Source organism: Indicator indicator, chromosome 26 (genome assembly GCF_027791375.1).
Source record: "Indicator indicator isolate 239-I01 chromosome 26, UM_Iind_1.1, whole genome shotgun sequence".
Lineage (NCBI taxonomy): Eukaryota > Metazoa > Chordata > Aves > Piciformes > Indicatoridae > Indicator > Indicator indicator.
The window spans coordinates 12095621-12115518 of NC_072035.1; the positions used below are offsets into that span (position 1 = coordinate 12095621).

Sequence of the window (19898 nt, forward strand, 5' to 3'; positions counted from 1 at the left end):
GAGCAGTAACTGCCCAGCCTAGCCCATAGGGCATGCAAGAAAGATGGGCTACAGGACTGCAGGTCATCTTCAGTGAAGCCTTCTAGGATGGCCTGAACGAGGCCAAGCCAAGACCTTGAAGGTACAGCATGGTGTACAGCTCAGATGTGACTGCAGGAACTAAATCTGCAACTAGAAACAGCCTTCTACCACCTTCTACAAGGCATCTTTCCAGCCTCTACAGATAAGGGACAAAGAGGTTCACCACCCTCTCTGGAAGCCAAAGGCCAGTGTTTCTGGATGCTTTGTCTCCACAGTTCCTTTTTAGTGGATTATGCTCTTTTGCAGTTGTTCTCATGGCCTTCTCCACACAAATACAGGATGTAGCACATGTGACAAGATGTATTTTTCAACAGTTCACTACACCACACAGCTATAGAGACACAAGTGCTACATCACTCATCAGTGGAGTCTGAACCAGCCCCAACACTTTAAGAGCTGTTCATCTCACACATGAATATTGAGGTGAAAAATGCACTGGGTTGGTCACAAGCAACATGGATACTGAAGAACAACAAACTCAGAAAACAGTCTGTGCCGCAGGAATATCGTTCTTTGCTTCCTGAAGGTACAGAGAGCAGTGCAACTGTCTGCTCTATGCCAGCTAGCCCAGGGGTTTGGTACAGGCATTGAAGCTGCTACCAGTACCAAGCCAGAAAACATACTTTTCCCAGAACCTCATCATGCAGCCTGAACAGTTCCTGCTCAACACATGTGCCCACAGATGTCTCCTGGGGCCTGGCACACGCCACGACACCAGCTGTTGTCTGCCCTGAAGGGAGAAGACAGAGCCCTGCATGCTCCAAAAAGGCAATGCACAGGCTTCCTTTTCAGGGGTCAGGCAGCTGCAGTGGGACTGAGGAAGCTGCTCACAGATGAAGCGCAGCTCCCTGTGAAGCTCCTTGGCTTGCTGTGGGTAGAACTGCAGCAACTGGGCTGGGTGACAGCAGAGCAGCACCACTGACTCTGTGAGGATGTGGCTCAGCAAGCCACATGCCAGGAGAGTGCCAGAGCGTGCCAGAACAGGCCGCCTGCTTGCCCAGCTGCAAGGTCAGGCACAGGCACTGCAGCAAGGAGAAGCTGTGCTCACTGCTGAGCCCCAGCTCAACTCCAGCATCATCTCCAGGCCAGGCTGCAGCAGTGCAAACCTAAGGGAAGTCCACACAGCTGTGTAAGGTCTCTGGATGCCTGACAAGGTAACCAGGAGAGGAACCTGGCCCACAGCTAATGAGCTGCACATGTTGGGATGAGCTCACTGCACGTTGACATGCCCTGTGATGGTTTCTGCAGAGGAAGGGTTGCACAGATGCATGCTTCCAGCCAAACCTGCAGCACAACTGCAAGCACAGGGACCCTCACCACTGAACGCACATAGTTGTGACTTGATCTCTGGCAGGAGCCCTGTGCCTGCCAGCACAGTCCAAACAGAAATCATTCTGGGCCAGTGAGGGAGGCAGCCAGGGAGGCAGTCCATGTTTGGAACCAGCTCTCCTGCCATTCCTTTAGAACGAAGGGGCACACACACACCTTGCTCAAGCATGAGCCAGAGCTGATACCTCCTGACATGTCTGCTCGGAGCCAATCAGCTTGTTGAGGGCGACCAGTTCATGCCATCATCAGCACCCCAGCCTTCAGCCAACCCAGAGCAGAGAAGCTCAAAGTACTGCAGGTGAGGTCCAAGGCACACAGGAGACCCTGCAGGTTGTATTTTAAGAAGAACGAAGGCAGTGGTTCCTGAAGGATGGCTGTGTCACTTCTAACTCAGATCGTGTTCCAGGCTTTTTTCTTATCTAATTAAGCAGAATAGATATTTCTATAATGATTGGCAAGAAACATGAAAAAAACCCTACAAACTTCTTTTGTCCTGTACCATAATGCACACAAAGAGTTCAGGCAAGAGGCCAAACACTTACAGCTCTGCTATTTACTGAAGATGTGGCTTGTGCAGACAAAGCACGGCAGGAAGGACACCTGGAAAGCATTTCCCCTTCCCTTCAGGAAGGGGCAGAAAACCTTGGCTTTATAGAACTTACAGATCTCAGTAGAAAAGAATAATCTATCTTTCCTTCTGTATCTCCTTCTGGAAATAAGAAAGTGAAATCTGATCTCTGACTTACACAGCCTGACAGTAAGTAGCTGTATTTCACAAAATGTAGGAGCTTTGTGCTGTGTTTCACTTCTGGCTCTGGCAAAAACTACCAGAACTGCAAATCTAAATAACCACCAGTGGCTGAGCTGCACACAAAGTGTGTTCAGACAGTTGCAGAATCTGCAAATTCCCAACTGAATCCAGACACTGATTACGGCTGTCACAGCAATCATATTTCACTAACGCTCCTCCTCCAGAGAAGCACAGCAGCCAGCTACCCCTGACAACCTTCCACCACGACAGCCCTCTGCTGCCAGCAAAGGCCTCTCCTCTCCATCAGCTCCATGGCAATGCTCTCTCTGCAACAGAAAGTGCAGCACTGAAGGGGCTTCTCGAGTCTCCTGGGCTTCCAGCCCACACTTTCTCTTTATAATGGAATTTCTGCATTATAATGTTTACGACATAAGAACTTTCATAGAAAGGCAAGAGCAAGGTGACACAGAAACCCAAGAAAACCTGCTCAATAAACACCTTTCCTCTACACCACTTAGCCACCCAGTTCTAATTATTGTTGTCTTCATCCCCTTTTCCTGCAAAAAGTCACTCTTTCTGCAAAAAAATTGCTGACACAAATTCTGCCTTACACTTGCAATTGTTTAAAAAACCCCAACATCTTGAGACAGTAAAATTGAGGTCATCCATCTTGTTGCTGAGCATACCCACCTGCTGCATCCACAGCTGCTCGTGGAGACACCCAAGTGCAGCACCAGTGCCCAGAGAAACCAACGGTCAGTGACAAGAGGGCATTGAGCCAGTGCTGCATCTACTCCATCCAGAAATAGCTGCTTCTGGAGGGGAGGTGGGAGAAGTCCTTTCAAAATTGGGCCAAGAGTGATTGGTGCAAGTCATTGAGCATACTGAGTCAACTCAGGAGCAAGCTGGCACTGCCAAAGTCCATCAGTCTGTTCTCCTCTGGGCCTCACTACCCTCCCTATGGTCATTCCCTGAGAAAAAGGGCATTGGGAAACAAAGACTCGAGTTGTTCAGCTCTGTCTTCATCCCAGCCCCAGAGAAAGTTTGGGGCACAAACAATACTCAACCCTCACCCAACCCTCCTCCTCACTCCCTCCTAGCAAAGAGGGAAGCTGCATCTCTAACAGAAGGCCCAGTCCAACCTCAGAGGTGCGGGCCAGGAGCTGCCCGCACCCCTTGGCCTGCTGGCAGCATCCCCCTGCCCAGAAGCTCTGTGCTGGCTGTACACTTCCACACAAGCATTAATTTTCTGATGGTTGGTTTGATTTTGCTGCCCTGCTGTTTCTGAACACAAGGCTGTAACAGGAGGCGTCTGGCAGCCCAGGAGAGAGGGAGCAAAGACACTGCTGGGTCCCTGCAGGATTATTACATTGACAGGATGCAAGCACAGCCTGTGTCAGGGGTTGGGCACTGAACTTGAACAGGGGCTCCGCAGCTTTCCTTTCCCTTGCCATATCTGCTTGTTAGCCCTCACAGCTTCAAAACACTCCCTCAAGTAATGCTTTTCCAAATTAAATGCTTTGGAAGGAGCACAGATCCTTATACTGTCTACCTTGGGGCCATAAAAGCACAGCTGAGTGCCACCCACCCTACCACCAGTGGCATGGCTGAAGCTTGAGTAGGTATATCCACATCAGCTTCACTTCAGCCAGCACAGGAAAGAAACTTCATTGTAAGAAAAGCAGCAGCAGAGACTTCATTGGGATTCTCAGCTTGAGTATGTTCCCAGGTTCTGCAGCAGGCCAAGACAGCCCACGCTGAAATCTGCTCTGCTTAATCTTCAGAAAGAAGCGACAGACTACCAAGCTGTGCTGCTATTTCCTTTTAAACTGCATCCAATCTCAGAGCTGAACTCCCACACTCACTTCCAGCAGAAGAGAGGCAATTGTCCTTCTAGATGGTCCTGCCTACCTTCCTCTCTTCTACTGCACCTCATTTCTGTTGTCATCCTTTTTAGGATCACAGAATTATATTCCACTGACCACAGTGAGCATCTGCAAACTCCACAGAAACCAAAGAATGTTCAGAAAGAAAAACCAAGTTCCCTTATGATTTCTGGTTTCCTGGATCTGTTAATTCTTTCAGAAAAAAAAAAAATCACAAAATTAGCTCATATGAATTTCTTGACCAGCCACTGCAGCTGGTCAGAAAATCCAACCCATCATTTAACTGTGATGGAAAGCATTGAAATTACTCTGGAGGTGCCTGTTACAGCCTCTTGCTAAAAACAGTCTTCTTATTCATAGACCAAAACCACATGTATGTTCAGTACCCCAAGGACTCTCTTGGAGACACCAGAGGTATTGTCAAATCCCAGCTACTTCTGCTCCATTCTCACTCTGGGTGCAAGCATCACAAAACAGCCTGAACTTGTCCCCAGACTGTGAGTGTGAAGAGAGGATGACCTGCCTGGACAGACAGCCTGTGTGACACAATGCTTGCAACAGGAGCTGCACAGAGCTCTTCAGCCCCTCTGAGCAGCTCACACAATTCCCCACTCAGCTGATGAAGCTTCCCTTCTCCAAGCTTGCATGGGGGAGAACAGACCTGAATGCTACAGCAGAACCTATGCAACTCCCTCCTTGTTTTATGGGTGATATGATCCAGCAGAAGCTCCTTGTACAAACATTTGCCTCAGACCCCAAGGCTCCCTCCCAGGACAGCAGCATCCCCTACAAAGGAGCACTTTTTAACCTTCCACACCAATTCTCTCTACAGATGGAGGTAAAACAATTACCTCATTACAGTCACACACCAAATTCCCTTCTGTGGAATTCACATCAGCACTACTGCAACTTTATAACATTTGCATTATAAAAACGTCTGCAAAGGAGGCCAAGAAAAACAGTTTTTTGTTCAGAGGAAGCTCTGTGGTCAAGATGATGTCATCAGAAAGCGCCAAATTAATTTCCTGTGGTTACATCCTACAGGAAATCCAAGAAGCTCAGCTTTCTTGCTAAACCAAGTAGTCATTTGTTGTCAATAACTGTTAATTATGTGTCCAGATGTGTCATAAACTAAGAACTATCACAATTATCCTTCATTCCCTGGATTCCTCCCAGATCAATCATTGGGATCTATTTAGATCAGTGGTCTGACGTCAATGCAATCCACCAGCACTTGTGTCCCCAGGCTGGCCCAGGGGCTCTTGGCTGACACTTTCCTGCTCCTTCCTTCAGCACCCTCCCCACGACAGGCCATCTGCTGCTTCAAGAAACACCACTGAGGAGAAACAGCTATGCAGATTATACTCTTAGCAGGAATAGGGACCACTAATCAAGAAAACTATAAAAACAGTGATGGTAACAGTGATTCGGGAGGTTTTCCATCTGGTAAAATCATGATGAAAACATCTAGCAGGTTCCTCTCCCAGTCACACTCCTACAACCTCCTGAAAGGTGCATCTCTCCAAGGTTTACTTGATAGTTAACTTGGAAATTAACACTTCATTAAAGCACTTGGCCAATTCAAATGAATCTTTTCAACGACTTTTCACTAGGAAACTGATACCCCCAGTTTTAGGTCTCCCCAAAGCTCCCTGGGTTAACATGCATTCACACCTGCCCTGTTGCCTCCAGGCACTCCCTTCACCTGCCCTGCAATCCACAAGCCCTCTGTGTCCCATTCATAGCAGAGGGGAATCCACTGGAGAGAATGGAATAGCTTTTGTATCTGCACCGTGCACTAAAAACACGATTCTGTCCTCTCAGTGACCTTTCAGTTGCAATCTCTTGGGACAAGGCTCTTCAGTCCATGCAGGATGCTGCCCTGGGCTGGCAGGGAGCTCACATAATGCTTTGAGAGCTGAATGGTAAACAGTCAAACAAACCAGATCCAGTTCAAGCAATCCCTACACTTCACACAGCATTCTATTTTCACTATTTCTTAATCCAAGGTTATTTTCCATGGGCTCACTGCTTCTCTGGAAAAGGCACAGCACAGGAAGGACCCTACCAAGCTCAAGTTGGTAGCATCTGTATCACAGGGAAAACAAGGAGACCAGAGCAGCCAGGGCCCCCCTGCAGAGGTGATGTACTGATACACTCAGCAGTAGCTTCTGCTCTCAAGAGCCTAGAGGCTGTGCAGTATGGGCAAATGGATAGGAAGGGAGACGGAGGAGGAATGACATGCTCAGAGCCAACTGGAGACTACAGGCAGGGGGAGGCAGAAGGATAAACCATCCTGCCACGGGCATTCACTGTGTCTGCTGGTACCAACACTTCCCTTAACAAAAGGCAAGTGAATGCCTGAGAAGAGAACTCATGCAGCTTCCAGATTCTCAGAATATAACAGGGCATACAGACAAAGCTTCCTGGCGCCTTCATATCTCTCCAGAACACCAGCCAGTGCTGACTCCCAACTTGGATGGTTTATTCAGCTTCCTACCTCTCTGTCCTTGAGTTTCATGGCGAGCACCAGCTGGTGTCTGTGGTTGGTCAGGGCCTCCCGGTAATTTCCTTTGGAGAAGAATGCGGAGCCCAGGTTCCCGTGAGCTCGGCATTCTCCCGTCTGGTCACCTGTGCCAAACAGAGCAGAGGTTAGCTAGCAACAGCATTGCTGGCAGTGCCCAACAGAGACTGCAACACACTGTGCAAGTGCTGCCCCACGGTGAGAATCAGCATCAGAACAATCCCATCCTGATGTTTAACACAGACCAAACTCTCTTCTTTGCTTGCCTTCAGAGACTTCTAAACCACCAACTTCAGTTAAAGAATTGCTTTAATTTCTGCTTTGGCCTAACACTTGCTAATTTCCTAGTCATCCATATTTATTCTTTGCTTGAAATTAAAAATTTGTTTGTGAAACTAAGTTAATGGCTCAGGCTTAAAACAAGCCAAGAGCACAGCAGCTTTCTTCAGATAGCAACTCTGCACAGCTCAGACATGAAATGCATCCTTTTGGTGAGTTCTCCTAAGCAGAGCCCTCCCCAGCTCTGCAAGCTCTGCCTTGCCGTCTCGTAACATCTCCCCTCCCAAAGCACCCTGAAAGTTTGAAAACTCCCAGTGTTGTGCAGGTTACACCATGCACTAGAGAGGTTTTCCAATCTGTTTATTTTTTTTTTTTACACTCTTGTCCATCCACTGCCTCATTCCTGATTTGTCCCTTCTAGGCAACTGCCCCAGAAGCTCAGACTGAGGACTTTTTCCATTGAATTCCTGAGAAGACAGATTGCTTCATTTAAGACTCATTTGTGGTTTGGAGCCCAAGTCTACACAGGGGATCAGACCCATTCCCACATATGTGACACCAGAAAATTAGAGATTCCTGCAAAACCTTAGCTTGTTCATTGATTGCCCACCCCTCACGCAGGCAAACGGGGCTGCACAAGCCTGCAGTGCTGCACCTTGCAGAGAGTTCAGGTTTGATTCCCACAGAAACCTGAGCACTACAGAGAGATTCTGACCATTAGCACAGCTATGAATTTGTTCCAGCAGCACCCAGCACTCAAGCAGGCGAAAGGGTAACTCTTACCTAAAGACTTGGCTACATCCAAGTCCTGCTGCATGTATCCAGTGCTTTTCTCTGTGTTCCCGAGGGACCAGTAGGCACTGCTCAGGGCAGAGAACACCGATCCCCGCAGCTTCAGGCTGCAAGTGCCAATCTTCAGGGCAGCCTCTAGCACCACCACAGAGGCCCCATGGTGGCCCGCAGTCAGAAGTTCCTGGCCGATCACAGACACCACAACAAAGGGGCTCTTGTCCAGCTTCATCTTCTGTAGCTGTTGATAGGTGGGCTCCAGGGACTCTGCAATATGAAAACAAAGGCAGTTACTCAATAAACGAAGTTATTTGCATCTAGAAGTCACTTTCACAACTCATCATTATTTTTTGGTGACCAGATGACGCGAGTTAAAGGCCAGACTGCCCAAATCAAACCAAGATTTATCATGGGAACTCAGGATTCAAATGCATTGTCCAGTATCTGGTACATCAGGACAGATCAACTAACAAGCTGACATTTTCCTTACAGAAAACACTTCAGGAAGGAAGCACAAGCATGCAGAGCAGTCTCATACTGAGCTCTGCAGACTGGCCTAATGGCAGAAGGAATACAGAAAACATCTGCAGAATTCTGTAGGAAACTGGAAATGGGCCACCAGCAGTGTGTAAGAGCACTGCACTTTCTGCTCCCTCAGCACAAACTTTCAGCTGAACATCTGCAAAACCTGTGCCTGTCCAGATACCACAGCACACAACGTGTGCCAAGAGAGATGACAAAAGTTGCAGAAAGAAGCCTCTCCTTGTCCTGCAGAAGGTACTCTGCAGAATGACAGCACTGGACTGCCAGACTACTTATAATTGGTCTACCTGCTTCTACCATTCAGATGGAAACAGGACACATGCCACTGACACAGCCCTTTTGTCTTCCCAGTTGATCCTCTTCTTTCTCTGAACACAAGTATTCTGGAAGCTACCACTCACAGCAGTCTACCTATGGCTTCAAACCACCTATTATTCTGGTAGAATGAAATGACAAGGGACTGGCTTTACACCACAGACAATATCCAGGCAGATCTCCTCAGTCTCTCCTAGAGAGTGAGCTCTTGGAAAGGGGTCCAGAGCAACACCTAACTGCTCAAGCACCTGCAGAGTGGCCAGCACAGCGGAACCAGGTCACTGAGCAGCCATTACAGCAGTACACATCCATTCTCAAAGTAAAGCCTACACTTCATAAGCAAGACTGAGCTGCAGTGTGAGAAATCAGTGTGTCGGACCAGTTGTGGGGTGGATGGCACCTGGAAAGCAGCAATACTATGAAGCAGAGTGGGAGCAGCAACGTTAATACCCAGCTGCAACACAAGAGGACATCGAGATCCCCCCAGCCTGGCCTGGAGATGCTTACACAGAAACATCAACTGCATTCTGTGCAGCAGCCACAGCACCTCGGGTACCCAACTAAATTAGCTTCACAGGTAACTGCTATCTAGGACAGAAGCTTCCAGATGAATTCATATTAAAGGATGGAGAAAAACACTGTAAAAAAACCGAAACACCAGCGGAGATATTTTTTCATTTCAGCACTTCTTGGCCCCTAAGCCCTGGGGCCCCAGCAGCATCTGCTGAGGATGAGAACTGCCATGTTTCCTCCTGAGAAATGCCATTAGGACACTGCAGCACGAAGCTTGCCAGAGAAACAGCAAAGAGGGGGCTACCTCCTCCTTCTGAAGTGGAAGAGCCTGGAAATGGGGACATTATGAAAAAGGCAGAATGCTGTACAGCTAGCACAGCTCCAAGGCCCAAGTGATTTCAACAACTCTTCCTCATCAGAAGTGAATCAGCAGAGCAGCTTTTCTGCCTTCTGGAACACTGTTTTGAGACACATTAGTACCTTTGAAAAGCTGCTGATGTGCTCTTCTGGTCAAACACTGGCTCACAGCATTTAAGATTTCCTGTTCCCAAGTGCCAAGCATTAGAGCACTGTGGGAAGCTGTTCCAAGTCACAATAAAAAGCCAGGACAAAAGCAGTGCATATCTCTCCACCTACACTGATACTGGACAAAAGACAAGCAAGGACACCACAGGAACTGCTGCTGCACCACACCAGTCTAATTCACCTCCAATGCTCTGGAGCTGTGTATCACCGTCTTGCTGCTGTCCCCACAGTATCAGAACATTTTTTTTTGTTCCTCTTCCAACTTGAGGCTCCTTCCATAGCACCTGCTGACTCCTGAAATCTTTCCCTTCGGCCCTCCAGGTTCTACCCTCCCCAGACGCTGACAGAGTCATCCACAGACTGAAACTAACCCCTCCAAATCCCTCGGCAGCACGTCACCACCCTCGAGCAAACCCTCCTGGTGCTCACCTCGCATGGGAGATTTCATGGCAGCCTCGACCATGCCAACCAGAAGCTGAAGACTCTTGGGATCCTGAGCCAGTCCCGAGGCAAAGGCTGCCAGTGCATCTGCATGGCGTCCAAGGTACTGCAGGGCCACACCCTGTCGGAAGTATGCCTGAAAAGCCAAAGGGAAGGAGAAACACCATTTACTTAATTGGTAAAGTCACAAATCACATATCTACCTGTGACCTCATGCTGGTGGACATTGGGCTACACAGTCACATTCTGGCTTCTTTGGTCATGCTGGCTACAGGCAGCAGAATCCAGCTAATACCTTGCTGCGCTTTTAGTTCATTTAAAGGTATTTCAATAGCAAAAATAAAGTGGTCAGAAGGGAAGACACCATTTACATTTCTTAAGAAGAGCCTTAAGGATGTCACAGTGCTGCTGGAGATTGGGTCCTGACACTGCTTTCACAGAGAAGACCTCATCACCATTTCTCTCCATCTGTAATAGAAACCTGCACTCCAGATACATTAAGTATCCATCCGTGGAGGTCTCTTTACTTAAACAGGATAAATCTCCAATTAACATCCAAACTGGTATTTCATTAGAGCTTTCAAACACTTTGAGAATCCAATCCAGAGAGGCAGAGATTAAGGAAAATCAGAAATGACATGAGAAATTTACAGATATGAATATTTAATCTCTTTTCCATTAGTAAGCCTTGATTGTAGAACCAGTCTTAATGAATTGAATGAGAGCAAAACACTTTTCATTAACCTTTAGTATAAATGTGTTCTTATTGAACCAAACAAGCTACTGTACTGGAAACCCAATTCAGTGATAATTAGATTACTAGCACAAAGCTTTAAATCAAAAGAAAATACAAAGAACTAATATCATGCAGTGACCATCGGGCATGAGCCACCCCAGCAGTGAGGAAGCTGTCATCTAAATCACGGTGCACACTTTTAAGTCCTTTTCTTTCCCTTTTTATCACTTAATTACTTTTGTTACCACCTGATGACAGAGGCAGTTTGACACAGCATGCCTCTGATGGGGGCCTTCCTAGCCAACAAGGCTGATCCAGGACAAATGTGCCTGCCTGATTCAATTACCAAGGACGAGGGCACAAATACTCAGCAGCCAGCAATGGAACTTCATATTGTGTGTAGGCATCTCCAACATCTCATGATGTACAGAAAGGTAGAAGCCTGCCATCTCCTCTCTCAAAACATGTACAGACAGCACATCAGGGACACAGCTCCCTCACCACTGCAGAAAGTCAGCTAAGCCCAGAAAGCCAAAATTCACTTGTATATGGGACTTCAAGGGAAGGGGCAGGAGGGAGACAGATGCTACAGGCAACTCAGACAAGCCTCCTGCAGCCTGCAGAACACAGGAATGCTGACTTCTGTTTACAGGGTTTAGAAGACACCATGTAATGGGATTCTCTCTCACATCCCATCCTGTGCACAGAAAGGCTGTAGGACAAGAAGTAACACTCTTCAGTTACAGCCAAGGCAACAACTAGCTTTCATGTCACCCAAGAAAAATGGTCCCTGTAAGAAAACGAATCAAAAAAGCAAGCTAAGAAAACTCAGGTGGAGCCTCTGCCCTACTTCCAGTTTCCATACAGAAATCCAAGTGAACATCTGCTCCCAGCAGGAGAAAACACACCACAAAATGGAAAACATCACAAAAGAGAAGAAGGAAAATAAAGTGCCTGGCCGTAGCTCTCAGAGCACCCTGCAGAGGAGGAACAGGTCTGTCTGTTCACCACCGCCTGCCCACTTTCCCTACAAGAGCCCTGCCTTGCTGGGCTGAGCTAGTGGCTGCAGTGGGCACACTGGTTTCTAGCATCTGCCCAGCTGACTCTGCCCCTTTTGTGGAGCACGGAGCACATCTCCAACACTGAGCTAGCAGAGCCCTCATCCCCCAAGCTCTGCGTACAAAGGAGACACCACAGACAGGAGATTCTCCCAGAGCCCCCAGCTCAGCCTCATGCATTTCTGAAAGGTGCCTTTACCCCCTCCCCACATCTATTCCTGGAACTCCCCACTGGAAATCACTTGATTTGAATACAAACACAGCATTCAGAGCCCAAAAGAAGAGTCCATTAATCATAATTGAAAGGAAGATTTTGGCCAATTTTTCTTCTGCAAAAAACCCTTCCTTCCTTTCTTCTGCAGTTACCAGTGTACGGAGAATGCTCTCCACATATTGTGTTCCCCAGAGACCTTTAGCAAAATAAATAAAAAGCATTCACATCACCTATTTCCTCCCCAAGAGGCATTCACAAGTTAGTTTAGCATTGGAATGAAGACACCGTATCAAGGGAAAAAATCTGCAAAGAGGAAGTGATGAGAATCAGCCTTTGGAAGAGGAGAGGAAAAGGAAAGGCAGGGAGCCAGCAGCTGCAGCTGAAGAAATGAGACAAGAAGCAGCTCTCCAGTCCCAACACACAGTCTTCCCATGCTTCAGCAAACTTTACATTTTTAATGACACTATGTGAAGACAGAAGACTTTTCCTGTCTTCACTCTACAGGAAAAGTCACATTAATTTTCTAGTAATCCCAGGTAAGAAAAAAATATTGATTGCTTTTATGAAGATTTGCTAAAGACAAGAGAAATGAACAGCAGGTGCTCTCTAACCTGTGGCTCTTTGCATCCTCCTCACTGTAAGACAAAGAGCTGGAACCATCTTTTTAATTTTTTCAATCTCTGCATCACAGTTTTCAGGAACAAGGCACTGTGCAAAAAGAAAGTCTCACTCTCAGCCGAAATTTGGTACTAGACAAGCCACTCTTAATGAGAGCTACTTTCCCCCCATAACCAAAGACATGCTCTTCTGTTCCCATCTCCAGGATCACCAGCATGACACTGGCATGAATGTGAATAGGACCTCTACAATTCCCAGGATTCTGCTAAATAGAAACAAGCCCAGTGAAGAAAGCCCAAGACAACTCAATGCTCTTATTACTAAAGAAGTAACTTGAATTTCTTGGGGCCATGGATTTAGGCTAATATTCATGTTGTACTGGCATCTGTAGCAGGCTCTGGTACAACCCTTTGGGCTCCTTCCAGTAGAATCCATGGTAATAAGTTGTTTAGATCCTTGCAGTGTGTCCCACGTGCAATGCTTGCAGGAGTCAGAGGGAAGCAGCAGCCATAGGAGCTCAGTCCTGTCTTACCACGGTCTCTTTTAAGTCTGAAGCATGAGCTCATGTTTCTGGAATATGATTTAGTACCAAGATACAAGCATTTTCTAACAGTAGCCCACATCATACTCTTCACTTGGCAGAATGGTATACTCCTTCCAAGCTATTTTAAACCAGCTAGACCTGGGGGATTAACCTACATAGGAGCCCTCTGAATGCTTACTGTCACCCAGCTGCCTGAGAACACACTGGGACTGCCAAGCAGAAACCAGGAGCTCCACTTTTCTCCCTGAGCAGGGCAACCCTTGCACAAGCTTCACATGCAGCAGACTCCAGGCACATAGTTGGGATCCTCACACAGCACTCCAGCAGAGATCCTGCTGACTGCAGGTTGTCCAAAGGGAACATAGTCACAAAGACTGTCCCAGCTTTGGGATCTCCATCAGCCAAGGGCCAGGCCTCACCCAGTACCCAGAGGCTCCTGCCCTCCACCTCCTCTCTTCTGTGGGGTTCAGCAGCACCATGCTGCACCCTCACTACTGCTCCTCTCATAATTCTGCCATCAGATTTCACGCTCCTTGGCATCAGGAATGATGGCCCATTTGTAACTGGATAATGGAGTCAGAAGAACAGAACTGGAACGGCATCAGAAGAACCTGGAGCAGAAAATCACTGTCAAACAAACATGGAAACCCTGAAAACAATGCCTCAGCCTTAGACAAAGGCTCCTGTTGTACAAGGGGAGGAAATCCCAAACATCTCTGTGTTCAAGTCAGCTCCAGACCCTGGACAACAGCTCCTCGGGCAGGAAAGACAAACACACCGAGAGGGCTCTTTCCACAATGCTCTCTCGGCTTGCCAGAGCAGGGGATGATGCCAAAAATAGCAGGAATAATCGATGATGTATTCAGACGTCCTGCTCTGAGTATGCAGAGCGCCTGGACAGACAGACCTGCTGCCTGGGGACAGCTCCCTGTGTCCCCCCTGCAGCTCCACCCCAGTGCCGGGCCAGCGGCAGACCGAGGCAACGCGTGGGACCAGCCAGGAGGAGGACAATGTGGGAACAGCCACTGTGGCTGCCTGGGGCCAAGCACCAGGTTGAGCCTCTCCTCTCCCCTTGTAACTGCTTTACAGCCAAATTGTAGAGAAAAATACAGGACAAATCTCTGCTGTGGGATTTCAGGAATGTGAGGAGAGGGAAGAATGCGCTTTAATTCAGAACACATGCAGCACATGCACAAACACTGCCTGCTGTCCATATGAACCCAAGCTCCTGCCCTCGCAAAGTTAAGCTTGCACCCTAGACAACGATTTTCCTTCGCGCTCTCAGCTGGCACCGGCACCGCTGCCGGCAGCCTGCCCTCAGGAAGAAGCAGAGATCTGACAAATTCATCATCTCTGAAGCACAGCTTCTTTATCTGCCTCCCCTTTCCAAGGTGTCTCTTACAGGAACTACCCTGCTCGGAAATGGAAATTTCCTCTGTGCCCCACTGAGCCCAGACAGAAAAACAGGATGGAGGGTGTAAAATATCATGCTTCATTTCATCCAAAGAGCATTTAATTATTCTTATTAATAGTGCTTTCACTACCTCCAGCAGGAGACTGCAGAGATCACTTGCCCACCTCAACTAAATGCAATCATCAGTAAGAAGGAGTCAAATCTTTGCTTAGTTGAAGGTAACAGCCTAGCCTTTCATAAAGCTGCTTCTTGTTGCTCCATTCTTGTCTGCTCCAGGGTCGCCCTAGAAGCAGCAGCTCCAGCCTCAATCCCCTCCTCAGAGGACACAGCACATTAGAACAGACAATCTTCTCTGCTTTATCAGCTACCACTCTGAAGCCTTATTTAATAGCAAGAACTAGCCAGGAGTGGAGAAAAGCCCTCTAGGCAAGCAACAACCAACTAGAGGATGTCTGGACACAGCAGAGGGAACGCACAACCAGCCTCTTGTGCACAGACCCAAGTACAGCATCTTCAAGAATTCCTCTGTGCACTTTTCCTTTTGCCCACTCTGTGGCTAAACAACTTGTTTTAGAAATTGCAGAACAGAATATAAGCCACCTTTCACCCTGCTCAGCAGTAACACTCGTCTTGGCAAGATACTATGGGAGATTTCAAAGATGAATGTGCAGTTGACACCTGTAGGCTTGTTCTCAGTGAAGTTTGAGGCAGCGACAGAACTGGTTTTAACATCATATTACCCGTGCTTTGTTTGTACCATGATTTAAACTGCACTAACATTTGATACTTAACTGCCAACGTGCATCTGCACACAATTCTCACAACGCTGAAAGTGTTGAGAACCTTTGCAGAGCTCAAGGATATACAAACATGTGCTACTATTTGTTCTTCTAGCCTTAAAAGCAAAACCAAATGAGAAAGCAGTACAAAGGGAAAAGAGGGAATAATAAAAATCATGTCCTAAACTGGAAGACATCCACCACCAGAACCTTTTTTTTTGCTGTTCAGCTTGAGTGTTCCAGCATAAAGTTTCATTGTCTCACTTGGAAACATTCATCTGGAGCAGCAGCTCCAATGACTGCCTCCCCTCCAGCCCTTCCCCGTTTGGCACGCTGCTGTCTGTGCAAGCTTAGGGGATCACACTGAAAGCCCACCGTAAAATCCAGAGATGAGACATTAAAGCATCTGCTCAGCCCAGTCACAAGGCTTGGCACGCACAAGATTCCGCAGGGGAATCTGTTATCTCCCCAGGATCTCTTATCTCGTGCAGCACTCACAGGCTGGACACTCCTGTCATCAGTGACCTGGATTCACACTCAAGACAATTGTCTTCTCCTGGCTGCGTGGCCACTGATCAAGCTAACATGGTGCAACAACTCCTCACTGCCACCTCGCAGTAAGAATAAATAACACTACAGTGTTTGCTGCCAGCATCTCTCTGTTCTAAGCTAACATCTCCAGCAGACACCACTGATGGTACACCTGCACAGCTAGCCAAGCTGCAGCACGCTCATCAGACAGCTCTTCAGCCAAGGGAGACCACAGGACACTCCCTCATGAAAACACCACCAGGCACTGGGCAGCAAAGCCTCCTTTGGCTCTGGCAGCATGCAGGCACACTGCAGGTCAATGTTTCCTATGCAATGGTGGCTGAATGATCAGGAGAAGACATTTGTTACAGTCCCTGTCATGCCTCAGGCAGTGCCCAGACTGCCTAGATGGAAGTCATCAATGGATCTTATCCGAAACCACAGCCAACTGCTTTGCCACCAGCTTCCTTCCACAGCTCCACTCCCCAACAGGACATGTCCTGCTATCTCCAGCTCCTATCCTCCAGGGCAGGCAGTTTCTGGCAGTCCTGTCTCTCAAAATCACCTCCCGACTTTGGCTTTTCTCCAAGTCAGGTAGTCTGCCCAGAAGACTGGACCCTCTTGGCTTAACTCTGTCTGTACAATCCCTCAGTGTCCTGCACCCTTCTATGCTCTGTGGCACATCAGCTCATTTCCAGCTGATGATCACTGCCATTCTGAAAACAATTCAGGGCTGTCTTGGAAGCACATGCACTTCCTCACTAGAGTAAACTGAGATAAAATGGGATTTGCCAAAATCAAGACATCTGGAAGGCAGAGACAATGGCTTGAATACCAGCAATTTGGAGCTACAAAAAATTGCCATCTCCAATTTCGAGTCCAAAAACCAATGAAACCTTTGTTTTCTGTCAGCTTTCTCCTGCTCTGTGAGTTCAGCAGCAGTCTCTGACCCTGAGTGTGCTTGTGTCTAATGGCCACAGAAGCTGGCCACCACCAAAAGGGTGGAAGTGAAGACCTCCTTGGGTACAGACCCCTTAGTCACACCACCAGGTATTTGGGGACTTTGCCATTTATGGAGGCACTTAACCAAGCTGAGTACTGAATGCTGCCAGATTTCAGATAGCTAAAATCCAGTGGTTATGAGGGGAAAGTACTGAAGCCACCTCAAAGACAAGCTAGCCTGGCAAGACTGCTGCGACCAGAAGGTAGGTGACTTCGCTGTGAAGAAAATCCTACATCCCCCACCTCAGAACACAAACAAGTGAAGAAAATATCAGGATGGTACAATCTCCAAGAGCCATCAAAACAGAAGACAAAAGGTAAGGTGAAGCACAGGCTAACAGGGGCCACTCATGTACTTGAATGTGCAGAATGGAGCTCATCCATGTCCCTTAGAGAAGGGCCTCCTGCTCAGGATAATCCCAGCATGCACCTACTGCAGACACAGGCTCCTGCCTCACAGTTCCCTGCACTCACTCAGCATCACCTGCCAAGAGGCACAAAGATGATGATGATGGGGAAAAGGGGGAAAATCAAATTTGCAGAAGTACTAAATATATAAATCTCTTTGGCCAAGGTGAACATGGGAAAAATTCTTCAAGAGGGGCGACACGTTTAGCGAGTTCTGCCAGATCATTACTCTTGTAATGCAAACAGGGGAAACAGCAACACCATGTTTCCTTAGAATAACTCTCCTCCTCCATCATGGATCTCTGAAGCACCAAGTAATTTAGTAGTTGCTATGGAAACTGCTGGGTTTATTGAACAGCCTTGAAAGGGTCAAGAGGTGCCATCAAACTGGCCAATTGTAAATTATTTCCCTGCTAAACATCAGCTTCATTTCAGCCCTACCACTTCTCTGTTTTGTTGTTAGAACAATGTTTGGACTGACTCCAGAACAGGTGTCATTCTTCAGTGGGGCTGCAACAGGTAAGTCCAAAAATAGCAACTTTTATGCCCCAATACCCTAATATCCTTCATACAGAGGAGCCATACTGAGGGCAGAATGGTTAAGAGACTGTGGACTGCTCCTTCTCTCACACATCTGCACTGACCTGAGACAGCAGGAACTAGAATGAGAAATTAGTTCTCCACGTGATCCCCAGAGGTTCCACACTGCTGCTTCCTACAGCCGTGAAATGAGTAACTCCCAGGCTGACCCACTTATGCCTTCAGAGAAGGGATGAAGCAGAGCAGTAGAAGAGTGTCCATCCCAGCACCCAGCTTCATTACCCTAAGACAGGACAGGTCTGTGCTCTAGGAACAAAAAAATACCACATGGCCTGCGCTGAGCTACCAGAAAATAACATCACCTCCTTCCTTTTCTCACCACACAGAAATTAATGCCTGAAATTAAATCACCAGTCAGCAGCATCTACAGGGGAGGAGAACAGCATGAGTACTGCCTGCATTTCCAACTTTGCTACTGAACCCCCTAGATTTGTTTCAGTCCCACAGAAGTGCCTTGCTTCCCAAATTCCTTATTATCCCAATTTCTCGAATGTAGGTCTTTCATAAACCCAGAAGCATCAGCAAAGAGTGAAAAAGCACACTGAAAAGCAGCACACTGCTGTTTCACTGTGGCATCCTTGGAGGGTAAACGCAGTCATGGTGAAAACTAAAACGTGACTCTAGGGAAGGAGTAAGTCAGTAGTAATTACAGTTTGCTGAGGAAATCTCCCAGCGACAGGGATGGCTGCGGCCTCTTCACTTTATGTGAACTATAAAAATTTGAATAACCTTGGGCAAGAGCTTTAAAAGGCTGTACGCAACAGGAAAACTTCCTCCGCAAGGTACCAAGAAAAAAGCCACAAGAATAAAGAGCAGAAAGCATGGTCTACTGCGTGCCACCATCCTGCAACTCCATCAGGGTGCCAGAAGGTGAACAAGCAGGCTTAGTGAATAATTGAAGACACAATAATGAAACCTCAGAAAGTCAGAGACATAATACAGTTTTGTAAGTTTCATCAAGAAGCCTCTGAATTCCCAAATAAGACACACTGAATAATTTATCCCTGTGTCAATACTGGGTCAGCAGCTGTTCACTCATAGCTAGCGATGGTCCAACACGCTTCAAGACGCTTGAATGGGTCTGAACAGATTAATGAGCAGAGTCCAGAGGGAAGAGGTGAGGACAACTCTACCCATTCACCCTTCCAAACACTAAGCTCAGATAAAAACACACAGACTCAGCAATGATGAAGAATGCCTGAGGACTCACAGGTTCTGAAGCTATATTGGGGCCACCCAGCACTACCTTGTCCCAGTGATGCTCCTCAGGAGTGAGACAGTAGGAAACCAGCCTACAGTGGGCTGGCTCCAGGCTGGCCATTTACCACCCCAGCACCCCGACCCACGCTCATCCAGTTGGAACCCGGAGGCTCACCCTAGTTTATGGCAGTCTACCAGCTGCATCAGCCACAGTACAGGGCAAAGAAAGACAGACCAAAGGAAATCAGCCCCATCTTTCTGCTCTAGAGCACTGCCTCTCACATAGCTAACACAGACACTTGTGCCAGGAACCCGACTTAATGGCCTTGTTAGATAGGAAGGTAATTGTGTTTGGGGAAAAATAAACACAGCTGACGAAATGACTGACAAAACCTGCTGCTTCTAGTCTAGAATACTCCCTGTGGGCTCCTGGCTACACAAAGCAGTATCTGCTGCCCTGTACCAGAGCCCATCCTCACCTGCACAGACATGAGCTGGCTCCACAGCACTGCTCCGTGAAGCCACCCAGCAAACCTGCTGCAGACACACACAGACCAAGTGCTGCCCAGCAGAAACCCAGTGTACAGCATACAGCTGATGGACAAAGTCTGTGAGAACAAACTCATGGCTCCAGTGTTACCAGAATTCCACAGCAGTGTCCTAGTTCTGCTGCACAGCCTGACGTGCAGCGTTTGCAGCTCTGGCAAAGAGCCTGTGTCATTAATTACCCTTGTTCTTCCCAGCATCCAAAACGAACAGCAGCAGCAAAGCTGTTGCTGGCAGTAGTGCCAACAAGTGCCCAGTCACAGCTCTGCCAT

General features: G+C 47.7%; 1 protein-coding gene across 2 annotated transcripts in view; it reads right to left on the bottom strand.

The window, feature by feature from the left end:
• Nucleotides 1-19898, bottom strand: part of TTC28 (tetratricopeptide repeat domain 28) — a 136386-nt gene that overhangs the window by 48671 nt on the left and 67817 nt on the right. For both annotated transcript variants that reach the window (XM_054392699.1, XM_054392698.1), the window contains exons 3-5: nucleotides 9965-10112; nucleotides 7634-7906; nucleotides 6548-6678 (exon numbers count right to left, since the gene is read on the bottom strand). In XM_054392699.1, coding sequence (XP_054248674.1) covers nucleotides 6548-6678; nucleotides 7634-7906; nucleotides 9965-10112 — 552 coding nt within the window. The remainder of the gene's footprint in view (nucleotides 1-6547; nucleotides 6679-7633; nucleotides 7907-9964; nucleotides 10113-19898) is intronic.